Genomic DNA, 25,717 nt, shown 5'->3' on the forward strand with positions numbered 1-25,717 from the left:
CAAAACGATTGTTGATTTAAAATTTTAAATATCTTTATCATCACTCATCGAGGATTTTCATTGAATTTCAATAATTTTAAAATTAAACTCTTTCATCTAGATGTGTACCAGTATCAATAACAGGCAACACAAGTGACGTGGAAACTCAATTAGAAAAAGCGTGTCTTAAGGCTCTTGCCGTAAAAAAGATGGTTCTAATTTTATCCTGCGATGATATTTCCTTCATCCAACGAAATAGGAACATATTGTGTTTGATAAAATATGGTAATCGTAGAGGTTATATTGAATTTAACGCATTAAAAATGAGTGTGTAGGAAAATCAACATTTTTCAGTTCAGAAAATTTTTTGCAAGAGGCTAAGCGTGCAATGCCGGATGCTTGTGATACAATCAAGAATTATGAAAACCTCACCCACATGCAATTAGTTGCACGCATTACAGATGTCTTAAAAGAAAATCTAAAAATCATTCTGTGCGTAACAGCATTACCAGATGAGTAAGTATCGAATCAAACCTTTTAGGAAGGTGAAGCATGAAATGATTTTAGCCTTGACGAATTTGAGGAAGCAAGATATTGCTTTGTGCAATACATAAGAAAATGGACAGTAGAAGATAATCAAGAAATAGCTAAATCACTTCTAAAAGTCGGCGTATACGAATCAAATTTTGCAAATGCAAGCGGAATCGAAGTGTGTCTCTCTCAAATTCATATGGTAATAATTTATACTAACGTGCTCTAGCGCTCCTACTAAAAACAATTTAAATTTAATTCAGCTTGCAAAAGATGCATACCTTCGTGTGCTAGACAAAAAGATTTTTCTCACCACCTGCATGTACTTTGATTTCTTGCATTTGTTCAATGCAACCTACGATGCAAATATACGAGAGCTGCGCGCGACACGCGACAAATGTGTGCATAGCATTAAGGTACGAGATAATTATTATGCCAAGTTACAGTAAAACTTAAACGCGATTTGATTGATACAGAAACTGGAGGCAACATTCCAAGCTGCAGAAGAGTTGAAACAAGAACTTGGCATCATGGTGCCAAAACTGAAGGAGAAACGATTTTTTTGCGAGAATGTGACTAAAAGATTGCTGAGTGAGCGGTCGCAAGTTGAAAAATTCAAACTTGCTGCCAAATTAGAAGAAACGGATTTAAAAGTAAGTGGTATTAGTTTATTATTTAGAAACTTGAAGTTGTTAATAAATGAATGACTAAATAATATATAAATGGAACAATTTTGCTTAAAAGAATAAGGAGCTTAATTGGTTTAAAAACAATTTTTGGACGGTAGGAAAAAACCGAGGAGGCGAGGATTCTCAGTACAGAAATTCAGAGAGACTTGGACGAGTGCACCCCAGCGATAGAAGCGTCGTGCAAAGCACTTGAGTTAATTGAAAGGAACGAGCTGAAAGACGTTAAAACGACTAATAAGCCTTCATCGTTGCTTCGGCTCTTGATGGAACCTGTTTGTCTACTGCTTGGTTGCAAGTAAGTGATTATGTCGAATTTTTTGGGTTATGTTACGTGGAACAATTCGTGTATTTTTTGTAGATCTGACTGGGGGTCTGCGAAAGCACTTGCGGCAGATCCAAATTTCATTAAAATGGCAATTGAGCTGGACAAGGAAAACATCCCTGAAGCAACAGCAAAGAAGCTAAAAGAGTACGTCGACAATCCCAATTTTCTGCCAGAAGTTATGGAATCGCACTCGCGCTTCTGTCGGACCTTGTGCATGTGGGTACGAGCCATTCACAACTACGTCAAGGTTTATAGAAATCTGCAGTCAAAGAAGAGGAGGTTAGTTTGTCAAAATGATCTTAATTTGACTTTTGATTAAACTAACAACAAGTAACAAAAGTTTTAATCAAAGTCTATTTTTTCGAAGAGAAGAATTAAAAAAATCAGTCTAGATTTTTATGACTGCGTATTTTAGACTGGAATCGATCGAGAGCGAAATTCGAATTGTCATGTCCAAGTTAAAAGGTCACCAACAAAAATTGGCAGACACCGACGCCAAAGTGGCAGCTCTAGAGGTTACTCAAGACCAAGGAATGGCAGAGGCTGACGCTCTATCTAACGCAGTTGAGGGAGCGACAGTCAAATTGAAGAGAGCCTCTCAATTAGGGTCTGCTTTCACGGAATTCGATGTTTGGAAAATCAGGCTAACCGTAATTGTTCAAGCAGTAGAAATTAATTTAAATTTTAATAGAAAATTGTAGGATTATAATAGTAAAATTGATAATTTGTATGGAGACGTGTTGCTCTGCGCGGCATTAGTTACTTATGCGGGGCCACTCAACGAAAAATCAAGGAACGAAATCATGAAATCGTGGGTTGAATGCTGCGCTCAGAACAATTTGAAAACATCATCTGATTTCTGGTAAAAATTTCAAACAAGATTTTGATACGTTTTTTTTAACTGAATCTGCATGTCTGGCAGTTTTGAGGGCATTATGAAGACGGCATCCAAAATCCACGGATGGCACACTAACAAACTTTTGAGAGACAAAAATTTGTTAACGAGCGCTGTGATTGTGGACAAATCAAGAAAGATTCCGTTCATTGTTGATCCCCAAGAAAAGGTACAAAAGCAAAATAATGAAATATTTTGTACCTCGTACAATTTTTCAGGCGTGTCTATGGCTTCGAAATCTTTATGGGGCTCAAGCTAGCTTCATTTCAGCTTATGATCCAAATTTACTTCAGGAAATTGAAAAAGCTTTGGACCAAAATTTCCCTGTTTTAGTACAGGATGTCAATGAACACGTGTCGCCAGAATTAATAGAGCTAATTGAAAGAAAACGTTCTGAACGGAAAATAAGGATTTTCATTTTGACGCGAAATCCTACGCCAAATTTAATGGCGGAGGTTTACAAGCATTTTAATGTGATTGATTTTTCGGTAACATCTGCGGGACTTGAAAATCTTCTGCTTGAGTGAGTTTAGAGAAGTTCATTTAAAAAACTAAAAAAAATGAATGCCTTAATTTAGTGAGATTATCCACATGAAGTATCCAGATTTGGAGAACCAGTTCAATACAACTGGTGCGCGTTTGAGAGCAGGAAAAAGGGACTTAGACGATATAGTTTGTGAAATGCAAGATAAACTGTGTCAATTCAAGGGCGATCTATTGGAGGAAGAGGCTTTGATCAATTCACTGTGCAAGAGCAAGGTTACTTTGTCTTTTAAGCTGAATTCAATGCAAAATAACACATTTTATTTTCTCAGAGCTCCATGGACGCACTTTTAACGGCGCGTGAGCGGCACTTAAAATTGTGGAATGGCTTCATGGATCGTAAAGATATATTCCAGACGGTCGCCACGAGTGTGTCTGACATATTCATTGCTTTGACGCACATGCATAGCTGCAAAAATGTCTATCAGTTTTCTTTTCAAACTTTTAAAATGGTGATCAATTGGAAATTAAAATCAACCTTATTTTACAGACAAATAATACTATTTTGTACGTTGCAGAAATTCTTAGAGCTGCTTAAAAGGAGATTTAGCCAAGCAGAGACAGAAGAGAACCTGAAGAAATCGGTAGAGAGTTTCAAGAAATGCGTGATCACAGAACTTATTAATTATTTCGCTCACTGTTTCTGCCGTCAAGATATGGAATTATTTTGTCACATAATTTCCGGCAGTTTCGAGAGGCGCGAAATTCGTCAGAATCAGGGTGATGACGGGAAAGAAGAATTCCAAATCAACTTAGAAAATGTATTTAAGATCACGCTGATTTATTTCAAGAGTATTTAACAACAATTGTTTCAGGCACAAACTAATAAGACGCAAATCCAATTGCGGCTTGGCTTTGATATTCAAAAAGTTACTTTCAGCGTAGGAAATCTGAAAGAAAAGTATTGATCAAAACATATTAACCTTTTTAATCTGTAATTAATAAATATTATATTTTAATTTTTACAGGATAATGAGCTCAAGAAAGCTAGCACCAATAGCCTTTTTACTGGGACAAGATGTTTCGAATGAACTAAAAATTCTGGCAGAAGAACTGCGGCCCAAGGAAGCAGAGCAAGGCCTTGTCAACATAGCCCTTGGTAAAGGTCAACTGGAAAAACCGACTTTCTGGCTAAAGAAAGCAGTGGAAAAGGGACTTTGGATACATTTCCAGGCCAGTTGAAATTAGCTCTCCAATATTTAATTAGTTGACTTATTTTAATCTGCAGGACTGTCAATTGGAGTTTAAATGGCTCCAAGAGTTGGAGAGATATTTTTCGATCTTCAAATTAGACCCCAATTTGGTGCACGAAAACTTCAGAATGTTTTACAGTGTGAACTCAGATTTCGGAAAAATTCCACCAGGCTTGGGTCAGTTATCAATTTTGTTTTCAACAGAAGATTTTAACATTGAATCAAACTGCTTAGTGGCAGCAGGTAAGTTGACTGGAAACAGGTTTATAATAATTAATTAACTCCTTTATTTGAACATTAACAAAGGTGCGCAGAACCTGCATAGTTGTAATGAGCTTTTAAAACGCGAACAAATTATTGTTGGTGGTGGAAATTTTCCAATATTGAGAACTCACTTGTATTTGTATTATATAGTGCAAAATGTTGCAAGAAGGAAATTGAGAGATCCGGATGATTGCATTAGATATTACACAGGTAACATTTTTAAATATTATTATATTTTTGAGCCAATTATTTCAGTATTTTTGTTCACAACTTCAAATCCAAAAGATAGTGTGATCTTCAGAGGACATTTTAATGATTTTGAGCACTTCCGAGCTTTGCTTCAGCTTGCATTTGAAAATGACTGTATGTAAGGATGATTTTTCTTTTCTAATACACTGAACACAGTAATCGACATTGTTTTATAGTTAAAAACGAAGTTGATGAGCATACCTGATTGTGAGGGAGGTTCCGAGCTTGCATTCTAAAGAGAAAAGTAAAGAAATACATGACGTCGCAGCTTCATTGAGAGGGCGGATTAATATTATTTGAGTCATTAAAATGTTGACGGATCTATCATTCCATGTCACTTTTCTTCAAGCATTTAAAAATTTAATGTGTATGATGGACAGAAAAGATATATGAGTAAGGTTTTCAGTAATTAACAGTTATTAAATTATCTGGTTGTAAATTTAAAATTCTTGATTCGAAAGATTCTGAAGTCACGCGCTTTAGAAGCATACAAGTTTGCTTAGAAAAAAATTCTTTTGACTAATTTTTACTGTTTTTCACTATTATTTATTATTTATTTTAACCCAATTAAATTTAATTATTTTTATGTATGTGTACAAATATAAACATTATGAAATTCATAAAATATGTATTTTGAATTACATATTTTATATAGTAACATATCTCCCTTTAGTCCCTTTTCCCTCGTCGGATTGTATTTTAATTATAGAGATATTGTATTAAATTTAACCAGGGCTGATAATATAATAGTGTGCGATACGAATTATGAATAAATAAAAATGTGAAAAATGTTCATAATGAAACACAAAAGCGCACTGTGGAAAGTTGGAAAGAAGCTTGCAGAAGTCGCAGTCACATGTCAGCAACAGCAAAGGGTGCAGACAACTGAAAACACAGCCTCGGCTATAGCTGGCAGAAAATGAAACTTGACAATAACAGGCCTTTCACACGTACACCAGCACCATGCTTTCATGCTGATTTAAATTGCCAGCCGTCAGCCCCGTCTGACCTCGCCCCCGCGTGTTCGCAGCTGCGCCTTGATGTTAATGTTGATACTGCGCTGCACCCACTGGCTCCTGCTGCTTGCTGTTGTCATTGCTAACATTGCCAGTGCTGGCAATTTGCATTCGGGACGAAAACTCACACACGGATCGATTCCATCGATGCACGGATGGAATAATTAGCGTCCCTTGTGTAAAAACCTTCGCCGCCAGGAAGACGAGATCGACCCCATCAAACTAGTGAACTTCATTGTTTTTTTTGTCGACAAACCTTTCTTTGTTTTCCGGCCGAAAATGGCAGAACAGGTGCATGACAACTCCGCCTTTGTTGCGGCTTCGTCCAACCTGCCGCCCGGTTGGGATTGCAAATACGACGAAAGGGCAGGGCGATTGTAAGCATTAATAATTAAATTCACAATTTCAGATAGCACGACTGTGTACAATGCTTAATGTGTTTTAAAATGAAATTTTTAAATCCTGTCCGTGAAGCGCGTGACTCAAGATATATATTGATTTTCTTTGTTTATCACCCCGTGAACTGGGTCAATGATTGTAGACGCTCACCCCTTTATGTATTCTTCTCCCCAGCTACTACTTGAACTACTTCACCAAGACAACAACGTGGGAGGATCCTCGGCTGAGATATCGCCCTGTTGCACAGCCCCAGCAATTCTTTTCATCAAGCAGCGTCCATAGTTCTGTCGCAGGAGAGTCCATTCCACTTCAGGTTAAATAAAGAAAACTAAAGCAAACTGCAGGAAAAAATCGATCATGTAATATCTGAATCCGTAGGATTTGACAAATGTTCGTCCAAGTCCAATTCCGAGCCGAGCCTACTCATCGTCAGGCCCTTCGCCTCTTATGTGCAACCATGGCTTCATCCACAGTTCATCTCCGACAAGAGCGTCTGGAGCGCCTGCCAGTGTCTGCAGTTCACAGGACACCTCCCTGAATATTGAAACGGAGCAAGCCGTGGCCAAAATTGGGGCTATGTTTCCAACTGTTGAAGAAAACCACGTCCGTGCCCTACTTAAAAAGTAAGACTACTTGTCTATTCACTTAGCACATATTGTTAAAGGGACTAATAAGTTGCATCACACTAACTGAACATGTCAAATAACTTAATATAATACACAGTGCTGTAAAATACCAAAATGTGCTAACTATACTGATTAAAATACTTTCGCTTTTGCTTCACTAACCCTCGCGGGTCTTTGTAAATAACCAGAATTTGGGAAATTCGGCAGTGGCTTTGAATAATATTTGCAGGTATCACAACCGCGAAGCAGTGGTCATCAGCGCCTTGCAGGTGGAGAAGCATCCCCTGACTACCCCCGGCCCCTATTCGACCCCGTCCCTGGCCCGCCACCACATTTCCTCCTCTAACCAGTTTGGCATTTACAATGCCTACCAGCAAATGCTCAGCATGTCGCCCCCGCTGCGCCACTGCAGCCCTCCGCGAAGCCCAACCACCAGGCCTGGCTCAGGAGCCAGTAGCTCTGGCAGTTACGGTTCTCCAAGACCAGGGGAGATTATTCGAGGTTTGCCTCGACCGCACTCCTCGCCTAAGATGAAACTGAGGTCTCGGCTTGTTTAAATTACATTGGCCATCTTTTTGTAGACCAGTCTTTTTATCATTTTTCCAACATTTCGTTTTACTGTAAAAACTATTGGTTTATATATAGTCAATATTATTTGTTTCCAGGAAAGTTGGGTTTTTTAGTTCCCTTTGTCTAGTGCCTGACAATTGTAAATCCTAAACTTATTGTATCAGAGATATTTTGTGTACATAATTCAACTCGATTAGGCTTGCTAAAAGTTACTGTACAACAGGTATAGATATTGCATGAGCAGCTGTTTAGTGCCTGGTGGTAGTATAGTCAAGTTAACCCATTATAGAATTGAATTTATTAAGTTGTGAGAGTGATTGGTTGCCAAAACGTTTAACCAAAGCTCAAATCCTCAACAGGTACATGAAAGGGCTGTTTCCTGCCGCAGAGGAAACTCTGCTCCTTGATGTGCTCAGCAACGCTGACAACAATGTCCAAAAGGCGTCAGAGAAACTAACCAGCATGGGCTTTGAAAAGAGGGACAGCCCACCACCAAGAGTGCTGCAGAAGAGGAAGGAAGAGGAGCAGAAGGCCTTGCAAGAGAAGCAGCGCATGTCGGCCACTCCAACGCCTCCACCACGTCTCAAGAGTTCAGAAGAGAAGCAGAAAAGTGAGCTAGAAACTGTTATTTTATAGAATAATATAATATGAGGAATTTTGCAAAATTTCAACGTTCAAGATGAATTATTAATTTAATAATTGGAGGCATTTGTTTTGGTACGTCCACTGAGCAACATAGTTACTAAAATATTGGTCTTTTTCGGGTTTCCTGGTTGATGAAACTAGTGTTTCTAGTTTTACGATAGAGACAATTTATTTGGATTGATTTATCGACCTAATTTTCAGTGAAAAAGCGTCTGCAAGATTTGTATCCAGATATTCCTGAGAGAGTCGTGACGATTGCGCTTGACAGCTCGGATTTTGATGAGGAGCGTGCAAATCACATTCTTCAAGTGATGGTTGACGAGGAGGGCTCTAAGCCTTCAAGTGTTGATACACCAAGCTCCAGCAAAGATGGGTAATCCTCAGAAAATCACTGGCAATGAAAACAAATACAGTGTAATTCTCAGGGAACTACACCACGAAATGAAAATCTCCACTCAGAAAACTGACACACCATTGCTGGTGGAGTCTTCCCCTGCTCGATCCCGCAAGAACTCCCCCGCACGCAAGATAGAAAAGGAAAAAGCGTCCATCCACAAGCGTGCCAAAGGGAAGAGGGAAGTGCCAAAGTGAGTGTTTATTTGTTTAAAACTGCATTTAACTAATAATCTCTGCAGGGTATCAAGGGGCACCAGTACAGCAGAGGACAAGGAGTACAAGTCATCATATCTGCAAAAAACCAGTGGACCAAACACTGAGAACCTTTCTGGTGCGAACAGCGATCTGCTTCTGTAAGTTTTACAACATTTCACTTGGTTGTCAACCACTGAACAAATTGTGTTATTGCAGAGTTGACTATGTCACGTGGCAAGGCCCCAACGCAGAAAATCGAACCGGACCAAGAGGTTTAGCCAAAGGTCCTGACAAATCTCTGCGTGAGGGAATGGCTTACACAGCAAGAGGGCCAAACAAGGGGTTGTGCAATGGGCCAGTCAAAGGCCTAGCTAAAGGGAGTATTTACTCTAGTTTGGCATCAGGCAACCTGGTTGACTCCAGGGGAAATTAAATTTTATGAAATGATTATTCCACATATTTTATGTAATCTCATAAGGTGTTTTATCAAACCTTCACTTAGCGCATTATTTTTATGGCTGATGTGACAGATGGTGTTGGAATTTTGTTGGTTGTTTGTCCTATACCAACACCTTTGCTTGTATTTTGACAATATTTACTCGCAAGCCACATGTATTTGAATTATCGCGTTTTGTGTCATTGTATATCAGGTATCTTGTGATGTTTAAAGTGCTGTTTGCTTGTGGTGATCATGTTTATTGCAATAACGTTGTATTGATAAAACTACATTTCACAGGTAGAAAAAAATGCCATATATATTTTTGTCGAAAGAAATGCCAACCTGAATCTGAATCAAATCAACTTAACAATACTCCAAAGAAGCATAGAATGTAATGTTTCTCTAGTCACTTGACGTTTTTTTTTTTTAAATATAAGTGTCGGCGAATTATCTTGTTTGATGTGCACCAATGGTGATATCAAAATAAGAGGTTTATGTAGCGAAATAAAAAAAAATTCTTTAACTTTTTAGTCTTCTTTCCATGATTCCTTAAACTAAACTTCATCTTCATTCAAAAGCATGTTGGGCACCCCATCTTCAATAGGAAACTTTCTGCCTGTTTCTGGACACTCAAGTTCACCCTCAATGACTTCAACCTGGAAGGTGATTAAAACGCAAAAAGTCGAAGACGATAAAAGCAGATAAATTTACCTCCAAGACAACGTGATGAACTTTTCTCAAAAATTCATCATTTTTATCATAGTCGTCAATATCTGACAAATTTTTGGGAATATCATCAGCATGTCCAACCTGATAACAGATCAAAATATTAAGTTACATACAGCTTAAAATTGAGGTTGCACATACATGAGGTGACAAGACAAGCATAACGCAGATCCACCCATTGAGGGTGGAGGACACATTCACGCATGCATTTAAATTAGGCGCGATTAGTTATTCTTTTGACAAATAAATACATACGACATGTCCTGAGATGAATGAATTGCACACAGGCAGTTTAAAATAATTTACATTTAAATTAAACTTACGCTTTCAGCTGCTTCCCATAAGGCATTCCAATCTAACTTTTGAATGATTCTGACGGTAAAATCCGTGTCAAAATCACAGTTAACAAGCCTGACGTTTTTAGCCTGAAAATTCATTATCTTAATAATTAGTAATATGGAACACAAATCAACAGAGCCAGCTTACCGAAATTTTCAAAGGATATCCGACTGAAACACCCTTAATGCACCGGGAGGAGAGCATGTTGTGCGTGAGTAATTTCATTTTTGAAAAGTTATGTTCTCTTAAATCTTAAAATGTAAGTAAAATATCATGCACGTGTGAGTTTGGGACTCTTTTGAGAGGAGAGAGGTATGATGCAGATGCAGATGCCTCCTAACAAAAGACCAAGCATGTGTTTGTAGTTTGTGCTTGAAATTGAAATGTTTAGGCGCTGCAAGCGCAGTCAACGGCAAGGAGTAGAAGTAAATCGATGAGTTGATGTTAAGAGCCAATAGAAATGCTATTTTCATACGTCCACTAAAACCTTCTTTGTAATTTGTGTAAAAAGACCAATATTGGACCAATAGGAACTCTAGTGAAAAAGTGTTTCGGCGCCAAAATAAAGCATGGCCGACGCCGACAGGTGGACCAAGACTTAAACAGGGTTGAAGCAGCAATATGTATTCGCTCTCAGCGCTAGTCACCGTCACGTCAACTCCCTTTCTCTGACATTCTCAGTCTTTCAAAGTCGTCTATCTTCGTGAGTTGTGCAGTTTTGTACATCCAAACATTAATACATAATACATTATTATCACTGTCAATGAAGTTCAGTGAAATAATTTATTGACTTTTGGGTTTACCAAGTCATCAAACGCTAATATGTATTTATTACATCCATTTCTGCAGTGTTGACATCATGCACAGGACAAAGGGGACAACAACGACAACATCTCTGAGTGATGATGAAATCACTTTGCTTAGAATTAGCCACTCTCTACTGACAGAAAAAATCAAATGCAAAATATGGTATCTATAATTTACCTATATGTATATGTAGTACACATATCATTACGCATCCGCATGCTCAATTATGAATAATATATATGGAAAAGCTAGAGTTCTCGCCGAGTTACAGTTTTCGCCTTTCAATGTTATTAGTATAGGGACGATAGATTTGATGCGTGTACATAAACGGTAAAGTCGGCGAAAACTGTAGCTTTTCCATAATAGGGGATTCGCACTTTCCAATCACTCACACTTTTCGCTCTGATGGGAAGAATCAATGTTAATGCTCTATCCTATTAGCGAAAAGTGCGATTTGGCGAAAATTGTGAGTCTACTGTAATTATTAAGTGCATGATATGTGTGCTGAATTCGCAGCCAGAACAATATTGTATGTACTGCATGTATATGTCCAAAATCAAAGATTTAATCTAAAAAAGTCTCTTGTTTAACAGTTTTAATATCGTAATTCCATCTTACAGCAACAACAGTATGAAAAAAGTAGCTGGCATACAATGTGGACACGTCTTTTGCCGCCCATGCATTGTGAAACAACTTCAGAAAAGCTCACTATGCCCTTTATGTAATAGTGAAGTGGACAAAAATATCACTATAGTCAACAAATCGTTGACTGTGTATTATGAGAATCTCCAGGACATCATCAAGCAGTGTGAAAGACTATTACCTAGACAGAGTTAGTGTTTTAATGTTTTCTAATTATGTATTAGCTACACAAAAGTATTGGTAAACTAAAGGAATTTGCTTACTATTGTATTTTCTGATTTCAGCGCCAGTAGCTACTAAAAAGCGAGGAAACGAAGCTATGTCAGTCTCGGAGACTCCTCCAACAACTGCACGTCGCTCTAAAAGAAGTATGGCTTGCAAAACTCCCGCGGGAGAACACAGTGATGCTGACCTGAGCAAACAACGAAAGAATGAAATTTCAGCAACCACAGTTACTAAACATTTTGACATGGAAAAGATATCAAACCGGAAGGAAAGCAAAGCTGAGCTTGAAGAGCTCAAGTCGCCTCTTAGGATGCCATCTCAGTTTCCAAACGAATCATCTGTGGTATCTCAATACAGCATAATTCCTGAGGACAAAGTAAGGTATTGGTTGGATGAAGCAAAGACAAGTGCAGTTCCAACTCAAGATAAACCCATTGACACCCCAATAACTCAATCGACTTTGGTGTCTGTTTCTCAAACTCGAGCTAAGCATCAACAACAGCAGCAAACTTTTAAAACACCTCCAGTGCCACAAAGAACTACTGAAGAACCTCCTGCACCTGCTGAATCAGAAGAAACGCAAGCAGATTCAATTATTGTTAGCAATGCCACTAGAAGAAACTATGCTGCAGAAGCCATCAAGGAGGACAGTATTCTCAACTTGGACATTTCCATTGAAGAATGTCCAGGGCTGTTCAAATCGCAATCCGATGAATATCAGAATAAGCGCGAAGAGAAGAGGTTGAAGGATATTGAGAAATGTGACAACTTGGAGAAACCCAAATTGAGAGGGCTTGGTTTGAGGAAGAAGAAAGTTTTGCCGATCAAGTACGATGATGAAGATGACTCTGAGCCCAAATCCAACACTCCCATCAAAGAAACTAGAAGCCGTAACTCTATGTCGGATGTTTCCATTGAAGACTTCATTGAAGATGGAGTAAAGGAGAAACCTATTCGTCGCTATTCCAACAAAAAGTTAAACCCTCCAGTTAAAGTGCAAACTGATATTGACGTTGCGACACAGCAAGAAGTTTCCCCAATGAAGCCAGGAGTATTGAACAAAGAATTGCCTGCACTGCCTGTAAAATCATCTAGCATTGTTGAGGTTGCTTCGCCAGAGCACTCACCCTTGAAGAAAAAGAAAACTCCATCACCAGGCTTCTCAAGGTATCAAAAGATGAAGTCAGATTTCATGGAGAAGAGGAAAATTCTGCCACTCGACATTAGTACAGGTTCAACTCGAAACGCGCCGGCAGCCAAGAAGAGTGTTTCTCCAAAGAGTAGTGAGATGGTGATTGATTCAGCAAGTGAGAGAACAGTCGCACAAATGACAGTAAATCAACCACTAGCTGAACCTGCAGCCAAGGAGACAAACCATGTTGAAAACCACCACAGTCCAAATTTGATTGAAAACTCATTGCCTATTGAGGGTTTGCCTGAAGAACTACAAGGCTCTTATTCAGGAAATGCCGCTGCTCCAAAAAAAGCAGAACGCAACAAACCTAGAGCTAGCAAAAAATTGCTTCCTGCACTTTCCATTCCTCCCACCCAAGAGAGCATTCAATCCTCAGCAAGCGCCACTAGTGTTCGTAAAAGAAAAACCTTCTCTCTTGAGTCAAATACTGCTGATATCGTGGGTAACAGTCCCCCTGGCCAAAAGACGTTGCAGACATTTGCCGCTAAATGTAAAACTCCTGAGAAGAACGGTTAGTTTGAATTTTTCATTAAAATCTATTGTAATCATTATTTTATTTCCTTTCAGCCACTCTCAAGAACAGAATTCAGTTCTTTAGACAAGGCAAGCTACACAGCGCTCGCAAGATGTACTCTGTTCAATTTTTTAAACTCGGATATTTGAGCCCCATTACTGTGAAACGGAACATCAAATTTGTGTAGGTTAACCTTATTAAGTTATTTGTTTATTTATCCAGTCTGAAAATCCTGATTGTTTCAGCCGTAAGCAATTTCGAGATGCAGCGGTTCAGACTAGCCCAAGACATGCTTCACAAATGGATACGACTCTTGCTGAAAAGTCAAAGCTATCTTCCTGGGACCAGTCTGCCAAGTTGCCGAACCCTAACAAAACAACTTTATCAGAAACTGTAGAAGCAGAGAAGCGAGTGGATGATTCATCTGATGAAATGGATCTTGTTGAGAAGAGCCAAGAGATGATCGAAAATGACATATTTTTGCCTCAGTTGACAAAGGCTAAAGATTACGTGCTGGAACCTTGCCAGATTGACTCAAACGACATTATTCCTGCCAGCATGCCCACTGTTACTCAAAGCTTGAAAAGGCTAATCGATTCCAGCTCCTTGTCATTGTCAGCTTCAACAGGAAGCGTTGAAACGCTGCTATCACTGAATGAGTCTGAATTCGATCTGCAACAAGACCGGTCAGAGAAGCCAACGAAAAGGAGGAAACTGGCAAGCAGATTTTCTCAAGAAAATACACAGAACAGTGCTGATGTAAAAAGGATGCTTCAAAAGACAGCTCCCAATCCAGTTGTTGACGTTGTAAAGGGCGATGGGAAAGAATTGCAGTGGAGGGACAGCAGCCAGGATGCAGCCGTGAGGGCGGTTGTAATGGAAGATCTAAAATATGCAAGAGAAAAGGCAACCCAAGCCCATTCCTTGGGGACAACTTGCATCATTGAATCAACTCCCAATGAGTGAGTTCTGCATTACTTGAAATTACCTACAAATCTGAAATGAATGTGTTTCTAGCAAAAACGTGGGTGATTTAAAAGCTGGAAATATAAACAGTCAGGATGTAAGTTTCATTGTTTTCAATGATTATTGTATTGACAAAACTGTTGTGTTTTCCAGGCGCAACCTGGAAAAGCTCTGAATGCTAGCAGAATCTCAGCTAAGGGTAATAACATCAGTCCATTTCTCGAGGAATCTGATTCGGTATGCAAATGGTTAAAGGTTAAATCATTTGTAATGTATTGGTCCTATTAGCTCACGGAGAATGAAATTGAGCACCAAAATTCAACAGCTCTGAATAACTCAAATGAAAGTTTCATCAAATTATCAGCTAATGAAGGAAAATTGGTTTGCAAGGTATAGTTTGTAAACTAAACATTGTAAATACTATATTGGATTAAAAAACTACTGCAAGTGACTATCTTATCGGGATGAAATTCTATTTTGTAGGAGTCTGTGAATGAAGTTGAGGAGGAAGAGCTGGAAGTCATCGAAGGAACGCCCAAAGCAAAAAGGCAAAACCAATAGCAATTATTAAGACTCTATAATTTTGATAACTCTCTTTTCCTGCAGGTCAGAAGCAGTTGCAAAACTGGATCCTGCGGTGTCTTTCATTTTTACCAGTTTGGCTAAAGGTCAAGTTGCGCAAATTCAGAAATTCTGCCAGACATTCAAGAGCTCCTCAGTCAACACTTCCATGAACCAAACAGTTACACATCTGGTGGTAAATTGTTACTATTTTGTTCATCATTCCCCAGGTTTCAAATATATTTCAACAGGTGCCTCATTCTGAAGACATGAACACAGTCAGCACTTTGAAATTTTATCTTGCCGTGGCTAAAGGACTTTGGGTTGTTTCTATTCACTGGGTTTCAGATTGCATCTCTTCAGGGCGAATAATCCCAGAGGTATCCTAGTTGAAATAAGACTCATTATTTCTTGATAAATGAACTTGTTCTAGGAGCCATACGAAATGAAAAACATGCATGGGTTTGATGGGCCCCGCAAATCTCGCCTGAGCAAGGGGAATATTTTTCATGATTTTGAGATGTTTTGTTTGGATGGAATTTACACTGGAGTAAGCAGAGAGCAGATCAAGGTAGCTTAATAAATATTTGACTGGCAAGCTCTACTCTTGGTTAATTAGGACATTATTCGCTGTGGAGGCGGGCTGGCCCTGAAAAGCATCAGGGAGCCTCAGAAAAAGAAGTACCGTTTAGTTATTTGCGCATCAGAAAATGTGGACGAAGGTATTATTTGATTTTTATATTCAACAATTATTTATCTGAGTTGATTCTCTATGTATGTGTGCTCGCCAAAATTTCCATTCCAAAGCCTCCGTGCTTGGAGTAAATTATTTAGGAACAATGTGGCATTGTTTCTGCAGACTAAAAATTATTGATACCATGTCACTGCTTGACAGCTGAGCAAATTGAAACTTTGTGATGTAGTCCTAGCAATTAATCAATAACCTAACCCTGTTAAGACTAATTAGACCATGACAAAATTTGCGTTAGGGAAACCGACTTGCATTTAATTATTTATTAGAAAAAAATCTGTTTTGATTCATGTGATTGATATATATCCTTGAGAGAATCAAATTGTATGGTTTTCTGTCACGCAGGAGCTATGGAGGACAGCAACTGCGTAGTGCTCATGATGGACTGGGTCTTGGAATCTGTTGAGAACTACCGCCTGGCTAGCGCCTTCAACTATCTGCCCATTGGTGTGTCTGTGACCCAAGTTTCACAGTCTCATTTTGATTTGCCTGCTGATATGCTCCGCTTTGAGGCTAGTGATGAATCTATGTAATGAAGCAGTATTGTATTATCAAGATGATCGTATATTTTTCATTAAATGTGCTTTTTAAATTTAAGCCTTAATTTTATTAATCAAAATAACACGAAATATTGCCACTTAAAGCAGCTTAGTTGTAAGTCATATATCTCGGGGTGGCGGAGAACTTGGCGTAAGACTTGATGACTTTGTTTACAGCCTCCAAGAAATCTTTCTCAGTTGCAACCTTGCGGCGGGCACGGATGGCAAACATTCCAGCCTCAGTGCACACAGACCTAATTTCAGCACCTTGAAACAAATGAAACTGCACCTTAGTATCTTGCGTTAAATCTAATTTGCAAACAAACCTGTGCTGTTGGGACATAGACGTGCGAGCAATTCAAATCTGATATCTCGCTCCACACTCATGGAACGAGCGTGAATTTTGAAAATGTGAGTTCTTCCCTCCATATCAGGCAGACCAAATTCCACCTTGCGGTCAAGACGGCCAGGCCGCATGAGGGCAGGGTCAAGGGTGTCCGGTCGGTTTGTAGCCATGAGGACCTTGATGTTACCTCTGGGGTCGAAACCGTCCAGCTGGTTGATCAATTCCAGCATAGTTCTCTGCACTTCATTGTCACCGCCTGCTCCATCATCAAATCTGGCGCCTCCAATGGCGTCGATTTCGTCAAAGAAGATCAAACATGCCTTTTTGCTCCTGGCCATTTCAAAAAGCTCTCGTACCATCCTGGCTCCCTGATTGACGTAAGTTACCAAAACGTTAGTTTTTAACAAGGAAACATCCAACTGAGAATAAGTATTTTTGAAAAAAAAAATGCATTACCTCGCCAACATACTTCTGCACAAGTTCAGACCCAATTACACGAATGAAGCAGGCGTCCGTTCTGTTAGCTACAGCCCTAGCGCACAACGTTTTGCCAGTGCCAGGAGGTCCAAACAACAACACACCCTTCGGAGGCTCAATTCCAAGGTTGACGAACTTCTCAGGCTGTAAATAGATGAACATAAGCCTCTTCATTTAAGTACCCAATGTTGAATATTACGTGGAGAAGAGGAGTCTCCACGACTTCTCGTAGCTTGTCGATTTGTTCTTTGCAGCCACCAACATCGCTGTAGGTGACATCAGGCTTTTCCTCGACTTGCATCATCGTAACTGTGGGGTCAATTTTAGGTGGCAGAGGAATGTGGATCTGGTATTTGTTGCGATCAACGCCAACTCGCATTCCCTCTTCGATGTCAGTGGGAGCGACAGTATCCGCAAGGTCAACAACAAACTTTGCAAATTGCTTGACGTTGATAATGTATTTTGGGTCGTCAGAGTCGGCATTGATGATTTTCGTGCATCGTGCCACCTGCAAAGGCTGCTCATTCTGCAGGGTTTGCTTGTCAGCTGCCAAGTCCCAGAGTGCTGGAGGAGCAAGGCCAGTGTCAGACTCTTTGATTCCACTCAATTCATTGACCCTCTTGATGGTGGCTTGAGTGTCTGCTTCCACAGTCTTGATGCTCTTGGTATACTGCCCCTGGCCCTGAATAAAAAATCAATACATAGTTGAATTACATAACGCTATATTATGCTAATTAATTACAACTTACGTAGCTCTTAAGGAGGGCAATGTCTGCTTCGTCAAGTGCTGAAAGAACCATCCGATGTTTTGTTAAAAATTTATCTCGATGATATCAACCAAGAAAAAAATTAAATGTTTACACACCTTTTACTTCTTTCTCTTCCTCCTTTTCTTCTTCCTTCACCTTTCTCATATCACCTCCCAAGTAGTCCGGCATTTTTCAAAAATTTAAAAGGCCAATATTTGTTTAAATGTTAATAATATTCGCAGTCCTCGGAATGACAACTACAAAAATTGTGCATGAATTGGTTGAAAGACGAAAACAGTCGGCTTACGACTACGATGATTTTCGTAATTGTTTCGAAAACGAAAAGATGGCTTTGGAAGAACGCGCAGTGTATGATTTCGGTGCACTGCGCATAACAATATGACGCTAGGAGAAAACCGAGCGCATCTACCAAAAATTTAAACCATCATCATAAGAAGCACGAATGCGCATGATCAGCTTGACCAGGTTAAGGTTAATTTTAAATCTGAAGCGCTCGAAAAGGTGCGCTATGCTGGATAATGTCTATTTTTTTTATTTTTAATGCTATGCAAATGTCACTCTCCGCGTCCTTGTACTTAAACCATTGAAATACGATCACTATTATGAAATTATAAATAAGGTACATTACAATGTTTTACTTACATTGGAATAACAGAAAGCAGAAAATTTAAAAAAAATTGACTTTAATTATTATATTTATCAGAATTCATTATCAATCAATTAATAATTTTATTAAACACTACTCTCGTGCACAACAGATAATAATTTAATTATCAACGCAGTATGTATTTGTATATATAAGTGAGAACAAACATTTATAAACATCTATAAATATTTATATGAGTGTGGCAAAGTCGAACAATGTAAAATCATTTTAATTTATCCTGCTCTTCCTAACATATATAAGTAATTTACTGCTAATGGCGGGTGCGCCTTTAAAATACTATATTTTTAATTTTGCTATTTAAAATTTTAGGTATTCTAGTGAAAACACTCGCTCGAACCCTGTCCCATTGTGCAGCCTTTCGAATTTTTATTTTCAGAAAAAAATAATATTGCCTTAAAAATCACGCTTCTTCCATTCAAACAATTTTATCTCATCGATGGTCCAAAAATAACAACTGATTATGTAGTGATAACCTGAAATTGAATATCCGAGTTTTGAAAGGAACGCGCCCCAGATCGCCCCTCCATCCCAAATATTAAAAACTTTTGCGAATGCAATGCGATGCAATGCATCCAACGTGCGACTGCGCTAAAAAGTGGGTGTAACGCGTCAAATGAAAATTTGGGGCATTTCTTCTGACTGGACATCGTGGGTCATAGAACTGCCGCAGAAATAATTCCCGACTTGTGATTGACCTCAAACAAAAGAAATGCGCTAGTGTACTGTATAATCTATAGTGAGTGTGACAGCAGGTAGAATAGTCGCGGCTTGGCGTCGTGCCTGTGATGTCCTCTGCTCGCTGTTGTTATCTACTGCTTCTGTGGGAACTGTCCTGAAGCTACCGAGACTAATGGCAGGGATCAGTTGGTACGGATTTAGGGTCATGCCCTTGACAGCTCCGAATCACATCATTGTCTTTATTGTTATATTTTAGGTATTCTAGTGAAAACACTCGCTCGAACCCTGTCCCATTGTGCAGCCTTTCGAATTTGCAGCTTAGATTTTTGTGTCCAGCGGACCTAGAAGAGGTGTAAATTCAGATTATTTATATTCATTAAGCAACACTCTTTTAAAATTATATATATATTCGGCATAATTTTGCCGTTTCAATATTTAGCAAGCATGGTACAGTTAGCAACGACGTGAATTAAAAATCCTGTGTGTCAGGTTCGGAGGCTGTGCCAGGACTGGTTTCCCATCGAATATCCAGACTCATGGTACCAAGACATCACTTCCGACCCCAGATTTTACTCATTGGCAGCAATCTACGGTGGCATAATCATTGGGCTCATCGTTGCTGAAATTAAGTCGTACAATAAACTCAGTAAAGAGGTAATAATATCTTGCCAATCAGAATAATTATTATTAATTTGCACATCATTTTTGTTATTTGCTTCAGGATAGCACAATTTTGTCTGTGTCGCCGCACGAAAGGATTGATGTGGGGTACATTCTAAGTTTAGGTGTAAGCAAGGTATACAGGAGAAATGGAATCGCCTCACTCTTGCTGGAACACCTCATCCGTTACATGAATACAAACGAGAACGCTCACTGCAAGGCTCTTTTCCTGCATGTTCTAACCACAAATAATGCTGCGATTCAGTTTTATGAGCAACGACGGTTCAAGTATGATGAAACTCTCACTCTTGGTCGAATGCCAGTATATTATTCATTTATTTCAGGCTTCATTCATTCCTGCCTTATTACTATTCAATTCAAGGCAAGAGCAAAGATGGATTTATGTACGTTCTCTACATCAACGGAGGCCACCCGCCCTGGAGTTTAGCGTATCCTTTTCTAAAAGATAAAAGTCACGCAAACCTTCTTTATATATAGTTGATAAGTTGCTTGAATTTTGTATTTGATATATGAGTTTTTCAAGCGCAAGTGATATCACTGGGTACATAATGATCTGTACCAGATAAATAGTCTTGGGAAACTTAAGAAACTGACAAGTTAAAAAGCAACTACTTTGGGTTACCCAAAGACATAAATTATAATAATAATATATATTGCGCCCCGACTTAATATTTAGAGTTTTTTAATCTCAAATTATGAGATTACACACAGTCCTTCATTAAAATATAGTTGTTGGACTTCTCTATTTTTATTTTTTTCAAACCTCTGCTCAGCACATCCCGCGGGCTATGAGCTCACCGGGTCCCAATATCACCGCCGAGAGGATAACATGGCCATCTTTTCGTCTTCCTGCACAGAGTTTTTTTTATTGAAACGCAGAACATTTGTCCCTAAAGCCGCTGGAATGGTGCAAAAACCAGCAAGTGGAGAGTCAGCGCCGTTGTGTCTCTCAGCCCGAGCCTGTTGAACTGTTGAGCGTTTCGAGTAACTTAACTAACCACCTTTTGCCATCTCTGACATTGGACAGCCAGTGCTGTTAGATCCCAAGATCCCTCAACTGCTCAAATATCTCCAATTGCTTTGATACTCCTGAGAGAATGCCTTGATAATGCGAGCCAATGGGCTTGTTTTCTTTTGTCAGATCTAATTTTTTGGTGACTCTTTATCATAAAAACGTGCAAAAGTAACATTTTTTAGTTGATAATTTGTTTGAAAGTTTCCTTAACCTTTGGAATCAGTGATTATATCAAGCATTACTGCGAAGTTCTGGTGCGTTCTGACCCTTGTTCGGTGCCTGCATGGATTTGGGGCCAGCTACAGGCAGTCACCGAGTGGATTTGGCCAAGAGTTGGGCGAGCAGCGCATAGCACATCGACCCTGTTCTGGTAGACTGATTACCCTACGTACGTTCAAGTATTATTTGACAATTCCTATTCACATGTGTTGTTAATCGATTAAGAGAGCCCAAATAGAACAAATTTATATTATAGTTTGCTGTAATTCAAGAAACCTGTAAGAAACAAAGTATTTTATCGCCTACACGCCAACCAAAGCCTTTGCAAGAAATATTTGTTAAGAGTGATAATCCAGAAGTAGGGTCTCGTTGGTTCACAAATTATTACAGTGCTTCTAAGTCAGTTGATTTCTTTTTACCGTTATTCTACCCCCTATTGTGCCATTGGAAGACCCGCCCCTTGCACATTCCCCGGTGTCACATTTTGGAGAAATTCTTATTTTTTAATCAAACATTAATCTAACTTTCCCAGATAATTATGGTATGAAGTAAATTATATTCTTCTTTTTATCATCATCAGTATTGTTAAAATAATTTTGTTTACAACTGACGCTTTTTAAATGTCACGCATCAAATGAACTCAACTATGTGGTCTAAAATTTAACCAAAGGTTCTCATGTTGGAAAACAGGTATATCAATTTCTGCAAACTCATGTTAAATTTAAACAGTTCCCGTGTGCAACTCTGACAAAGCAAGTACTAAATTTTGGTGCAATGAATGATACTTTTGGAGTGTTCTTGAGCGATTGATGCAAATTTTACTGTTCAGATGTTTACACCACATAATTTGTCAAACAAATGAGATGGAGACTGTTATATTTTTAGATGTAGCACAAACTGTTATGTGGCACAAATGCAGTAGAAATGTGAAATAAAGAGAGAAATTGAGAACATTAAAATAGCCACTTTAACAATTTATTGGTTTTCCTGGGCTAATTGCTGCAGCAGCATTTGTCGCTTCCTCTCAAGCTCGCCCTCACTGAGGTCGCCTTCGTCACTGTTTGCACTTCCCGGGGATGGGCTGTTGGGGGAGCCTGGTTGCTCTAAACTTTCTCCCTCTGATCCTTCAGACGAATGCTGTTTGACAGACTGCACTAGTTATTGGCTAGGTTTTAATTATGCAAGCTCACCGAAGCACTGCGATTCTTCTTCTTTTTCTTCTTCTGCTTCTTGGGCTTCGAGTTGGCCTGCTCCACCTCAGAATCAGAGTGACTCTCCTCCTGCTTCTTTTTTCTCTCAACGTCAGAGCCAGAGCGCTAATGCAACATACTTTATAAGAGGGTGCAAATCAGAGTCTGTTGTATCTTACCGAGCGAGATCTTGATTTTCTTTTCTGCTTCTTATTTTTCTTGGACTTCTTTCTAGCGTGATGATGGGCACACATTTCTTCACTTTCGTGTTGGAAATCCTATTTAGATCAACAAGTTAATTAAAACATTTCAAATGCAATGAGATCATGCCTTGAATATTCTGATTCTTTCAGACTCCAGAGTGACGGAGTCAAATGATGGATCGGTTTCAATGAGCGGCCGAATATCATCCCAAGTTGTGTCAATGGAAACATTTTTGTCTCTGAGCAGAGATTTAAATGCTGTTTCAATTTTCCTAGATTTTCTGTTTTCTTCTTTTTGTCTTTCCTTTTCCCTGGCTTCAGCCTAGTAAGAGAAAGGGTTAGATACAGTAAAATGGTGCAGCTAAATTAATTACCTTTTCAAGGAGTGAATTATAAGTTAATTTTACATTTCCTGCGTCAAGGGTTGCAGACCTTCCATCCTCACATACTACAGTGGCAAATTCCTCAAAAGTTGTTCCAACCTGAAAGATAAACAAAATCAAACCTAGAATATGGTTAACCTTTAATATCAATTACTTGAACTTCAAACGCTTTCTCCTTGAGAATTTCTTTGATGATTTTTTTCTCATCGTGGAATCGAGACTTAAGTTCTTCTACAAAGAATTTGAACAGGTCCAAGGGCGTTGAGCCAGGCTGGCCCAACATTGCTGAGAACCTGATGTCGGAAGATATGATAGGGTACAGCTCAACCCACAGCGACATGGATGTCAGTTTTCCTTGCTCGTGAAGCTCATCAAGCAAATTCTGGAAGTGCATTTGCCAAGGTTTCAAATTTAACAAATATAAAAACAATAAACCTACAACAAATCTTTCTCGATTCTTCCGTTGCTGCCGCTTTGATCTCTTCTTTTCCCTTTCTTTTTCCTCCTCCTCTTCTTTCTCGAGTTCTCTGATGTGATCCTCAAACACAATCAAAGCATCCTCTTTATCCATAGCTGTATGGGAGAATGAAATTAATTTAAGCTGCAGCAAACATATTAATTTTATTACCAAGCAAATTGGCGTTTTCCGCAAAGTGGTGGTTGTCAAGCAGCATTTGCTGGGCCTCCTGCCACGTGGTTCGGTAAGTTATGTTGGGCATAGTATCCAAAACATTTGAAAGTCCTCGCATGTTTTCCTTTTTTAGAACCTTTGCCTGCTCTTTTTCCCTTTTGGCCAGGTTGAAAACAACGTCTTCGTGAATATCTCGCCGGTCAGAATCACTGACAACTTTCCAAAACTACGCAAAATAAAAAATAAAATTGATTTCCATTGGTTAAAAATTGTTACACGTACGTCTAAATGGCCAAATAGTTCTTCGCATTTGTAATACTTCGTGTTTGACGTCATTTTTTCATTGCTTAGCAGGAACTGCTCCAAGTCCTCCTTTGCTTTCTTAATCCGCAGGCGTTGTTCCTCTCTTTCCTCTTTCACTCGTTGTGTCTTGTACCCATTGAACGCTTGCTTTTTCTCGTTGAACTTGGCAAAAGCTGCATACCTAGGGTCGTTCTGGATAATGCGCAAACACTGTTCCCACGTACAATTGCTTGGTACTTCCTGCGTGTGGACATTTCGCGTTAGATTTAATTTAAGTTTAAAATCAGGTGAACACCTTTACACGGAAAATGAGTTTTAAAATAAAAAAAAAAGAATTTAACAGGAAATTCAAAATATTCACCATCTCAAATAATATGAAATGTCCTGGAAAACAAACCTTATCTTTAAGGAACTCCTTAAACGCTTCCATAGCCTCCTTTTTGTCCCTGAAGACTTTGTTAGGCTCTGGAGTGCCTGTCCGGCTGCTCGGAAGTGAATTATGGGAGTTGCTATCATCGTCTGGAAAATACTGTAAGTATAGCAATTCGCCTAGAAAAAATGTGCACCATTTTTTGTAGGAGGAGTTGGGACTTCAATAGCCGCCAGCGTGGCTGCCATTGCTTGGTCAAGAGCTGAACCTTTCGATTTTTCCTGCACTTGTTTGGTCACAGCAGCCTGAGCTGGAGCTGCGGCTGGAACAGCTGGGGCCTCTGCTTGCTTACTAGGCGCAACAGTAGGCGCAGGGGTAGATGCCCTATTGGATAGTTTTTAGCGGTTCACAGTATGAGTTTACATTGCTTTTAATACTTTGACTTTGTCTCCTCGGCAACAATTTTCTTTTTCAATTCTTCCAGTTCAGCTGGAATCGTCCATCGCGTCTCTTTTGTGCTCACATTGTGGTAATAAGTTTTCCCTGTATCAGTTTTATACTCTTTCCACGGACTTTGTGACAACAAGAGCTGGGAAAAATACATTTTGATAATTTAAGGGGGTTGCAAGATTATAAAATAAAATATATAATTATACCTCTCCAGGAGATTTTAGATCATCTGGCTTCTCCCAGCTGCTCTGCTTGGTTTTGTTGTTGTAGTAATATGTTCGTCCATCTGGGGCTTTATGCTCCGTCCATATGGACTCCTTCGCTCCTGACATACTGCAATGATTAAATTGTTATGATACTGGTTTGCTCTCAGCAAATTTATAATGAAATTACTTTGCGTTAGAACTGTTTTCAGCAACAAATTTTGAGAGCTGCTGGTACTTTAAGGATACTTTACTCCTGCTTAGCTTCTCCAAAGAGTTCCCTAAAAATTGTATTCCTTTGAGAAGTTGAGCAAGAATTTAACATAGTTATAGTCAAATTTTCATGATTAAACACTCATGTAACCAAATACCAAAAAAATAAAATCTAAACGTGGTACCTGAGATAGGTGCGATGACAAGCTTGTCATCTTTAAGAGCCATTGTGCTTTTGGAGGAGCACCAAGCAAAAGCGACAGAGTGGACAAGGCAAGGACAGGGTGAAGTAGGTATATAGTATTGATTTGCAAAGGAAAAACATTCGGATTAACATGCGCAAGCAAAAAATACATGCAATCATCTGCCGTAATACATAATTGCAGCACCCAAGCCAAGAGAAAAATCATATCAACATAATAATGTTCACAGTATCATCGTTTGCGCAAAAACAATGGCATCAGAGGTAAAAAAACAAAGATATTATGATGTACAAAATGTGTGCTGCGTTTTCTAGACTTACCTCAAGAAATTATATTCTGCATCAAAAGACCACTTACAGAGCTAACCAGGTTTTAAATTGTTAATAATCTGGCAGGAGGCGGAATCCGGCTTCTGAGCGAAGCACACACACATGTAATAGCAAACAAACAAATTGCAATTCTACCAACATAAGCGTGGATTTTATAGTTTTTTATG

The 25,717-nt window shown here is 39.1% G+C and overlaps 7 protein-coding genes and 1 long non-coding RNA gene across 11 annotated transcripts; 5 read left to right on the forward strand and 3 right to left on the reverse strand.

Annotated features, from left to right (window-relative positions):
- Nucleotides 1-1,303: 1,303 nt before the first annotated feature.
- On the forward strand, nucleotides 1,304-2,452 carry LOC135938375 (dynein axonemal heavy chain 6-like). Its single transcript, XM_065481994.1, has 4 exons — nucleotides 1,304-1,494; nucleotides 1,558-1,803; nucleotides 1,940-2,174; nucleotides 2,447-2,452. Exons 1-4 carry the CDS (start codon nucleotides 1,463-1,465, stop codon nucleotides 2,450-2,452), a joined length of 519 nt encoding a protein of 172 aa, XP_065338066.1. The 5' UTR covers nucleotides 1,304-1,462.
- Nucleotides 2,453-2,992: 540 nt separating this feature from the next.
- LOC135940984 (uncharacterized) lies at nucleotides 2,993-3,701 on the forward strand. Its single transcript, XR_010574938.1, has 3 exons — nucleotides 2,993-3,178; nucleotides 3,235-3,414; nucleotides 3,481-3,701. It is a non-coding gene; the product is annotated as an uncharacterized LOC135940984 (long non-coding RNA).
- A 2,043-nt stretch (nucleotides 3,702-5,744) lies between these two features.
- On the forward strand, nucleotides 5,745-9,477 carry LOC135941318 (uncharacterized). 2 transcript variants are annotated; one of them, XM_065486704.1, is made up of 9 exons: nucleotides 5,745-6,061; nucleotides 6,258-6,396; nucleotides 6,462-6,706; nucleotides 6,939-7,250; nucleotides 7,639-7,889; nucleotides 8,126-8,297; nucleotides 8,350-8,511; nucleotides 8,560-8,673; nucleotides 8,732-9,477. In XM_065486704.1, the coding sequence occupies exons 1-9, from the start codon at nucleotides 5,964-5,966 to the stop codon at nucleotides 8,946-8,948; spliced, it is 1,710 nt and encodes a 569-aa protein (XP_065342776.1). In that variant the 5' UTR covers nucleotides 5,745-5,963; the 3' UTR covers nucleotides 8,949-9,477. The 2 variants fall into 2 exon arrangements, with proteins under 2 accessions (XP_065342776.1, XP_065342777.1); XM_065486705.1 differs by lacking the exon at nucleotides 6,939-7,250 and having other exon boundaries at nucleotides 5,760-6,061.
- Trmt112 (tRNA methyltransferase subunit 11-2) lies at nucleotides 9,253-10,387 on the reverse strand. Its single transcript, XM_065486709.1, has 4 exons — nucleotides 10,167-10,387; nucleotides 10,004-10,105; nucleotides 9,666-9,764; nucleotides 9,253-9,610 (listed from the first exon to the last, which is right to left on the reverse strand). Exons 1-4 carry the CDS (start codon nucleotides 10,242-10,244, stop codon nucleotides 9,509-9,511), a joined length of 381 nt encoding a protein of 126 aa, XP_065342781.1. The 5' UTR covers nucleotides 10,245-10,387; the 3' UTR covers nucleotides 9,253-9,508.
- Nucleotides 10,388-10,589: 202 nt separating this feature from the next.
- On the forward strand, nucleotides 10,590-16,277 carry LOC135941317 (uncharacterized). Its single transcript, XM_065486703.1, has 15 exons — nucleotides 10,590-10,722; nucleotides 10,869-10,988; nucleotides 11,447-11,658; nucleotides 11,753-13,399; nucleotides 13,456-13,585; nucleotides 13,648-14,364; nucleotides 14,420-14,465; nucleotides 14,522-14,605; nucleotides 14,657-14,758; nucleotides 14,852-14,916; nucleotides 14,975-15,125; nucleotides 15,181-15,309; nucleotides 15,363-15,500; nucleotides 15,549-15,651; nucleotides 16,026-16,277. The coding sequence occupies exons 2-15, from the start codon at nucleotides 10,879-10,881 to the stop codon at nucleotides 16,211-16,213; spliced, it is 3,822 nt and encodes a 1,273-aa protein (XP_065342775.1). The 5' UTR covers nucleotides 10,590-10,722; nucleotides 10,869-10,878; the 3' UTR covers nucleotides 16,214-16,277.
- Nucleotides 16,265-18,077, reverse strand: Rpt1 (26S proteasome regulatory subunit Rpt1). Its single transcript, XM_065486708.1, has 6 exons — nucleotides 17,908-18,077; nucleotides 17,792-17,829; nucleotides 17,242-17,724; nucleotides 17,022-17,186; nucleotides 16,546-16,933; nucleotides 16,265-16,486 (listed from the first exon to the last, which is right to left on the reverse strand). The coding sequence occupies exons 1-6, from the start codon at nucleotides 17,978-17,980 to the stop codon at nucleotides 16,329-16,331; spliced, it is 1,305 nt and encodes a 434-aa protein (XP_065342780.1). The 5' UTR covers nucleotides 17,981-18,077; the 3' UTR covers nucleotides 16,265-16,328.
- A 992-nt stretch (nucleotides 18,078-19,069) lies between these two features.
- Naa60 (N-alpha-acetyltransferase 60) lies at nucleotides 19,070-22,046 on the forward strand. The gene is made up of 6 exons (XM_065485869.1): nucleotides 19,070-19,346; nucleotides 19,414-19,507; nucleotides 19,647-19,811; nucleotides 19,879-20,105; nucleotides 20,162-20,266; nucleotides 21,077-22,046. Exons 1-6 carry the CDS (start codon nucleotides 19,330-19,332, stop codon nucleotides 21,225-21,227), a joined length of 759 nt encoding a protein of 252 aa, XP_065341941.1. The 5' UTR covers nucleotides 19,070-19,329; the 3' UTR covers nucleotides 21,228-22,046.
- Nucleotides 21,866-25,680, reverse strand: Prp40 (pre-mRNA processing factor 40). Of its 3 annotated transcripts, none has more exons than XM_065485859.1 (16): nucleotides 25,542-25,665; nucleotides 25,204-25,250; nucleotides 24,996-25,086; nucleotides 24,809-24,935; nucleotides 24,590-24,741; nucleotides 24,349-24,536; nucleotides 24,180-24,301; nucleotides 23,762-24,022; nucleotides 23,477-23,705; nucleotides 23,288-23,421; nucleotides 23,003-23,230; nucleotides 22,840-22,947; nucleotides 22,593-22,787; nucleotides 22,442-22,540; nucleotides 22,263-22,388; nucleotides 21,866-22,209 (listed from the first exon to the last, which is right to left on the reverse strand). In XM_065485859.1, exons 2-16 carry the CDS (start codon nucleotides 25,244-25,246, stop codon nucleotides 22,048-22,050), a joined length of 2,265 nt encoding a protein of 754 aa, XP_065341931.1. In that variant the 5' UTR covers nucleotides 25,247-25,250; nucleotides 25,542-25,665; the 3' UTR covers nucleotides 21,866-22,047. The 3 variants fall into 3 exon arrangements, with proteins under 3 accessions (XP_065341931.1, XP_065341930.1, XP_065341932.1); XM_065485858.1 differs by having other exon boundaries at nucleotides 21,866-22,221; XM_065485860.1 differs by lacking the exon at nucleotides 25,204-25,250 and having other exon boundaries at nucleotides 21,866-22,221; nucleotides 25,542-25,680.
- Between the last annotated feature and the right edge of the window lie 37 nt (nucleotides 25,681-25,717).

The sequence above is a fragment of the Cloeon dipterum genome, chromosome 3, assembly GCF_949628265.1.
Source record: "Cloeon dipterum chromosome 3, ieCloDipt1.1, whole genome shotgun sequence".
NCBI lineage: Eukaryota > Metazoa > Arthropoda > Insecta > Ephemeroptera > Baetidae > Cloeon > Cloeon dipterum.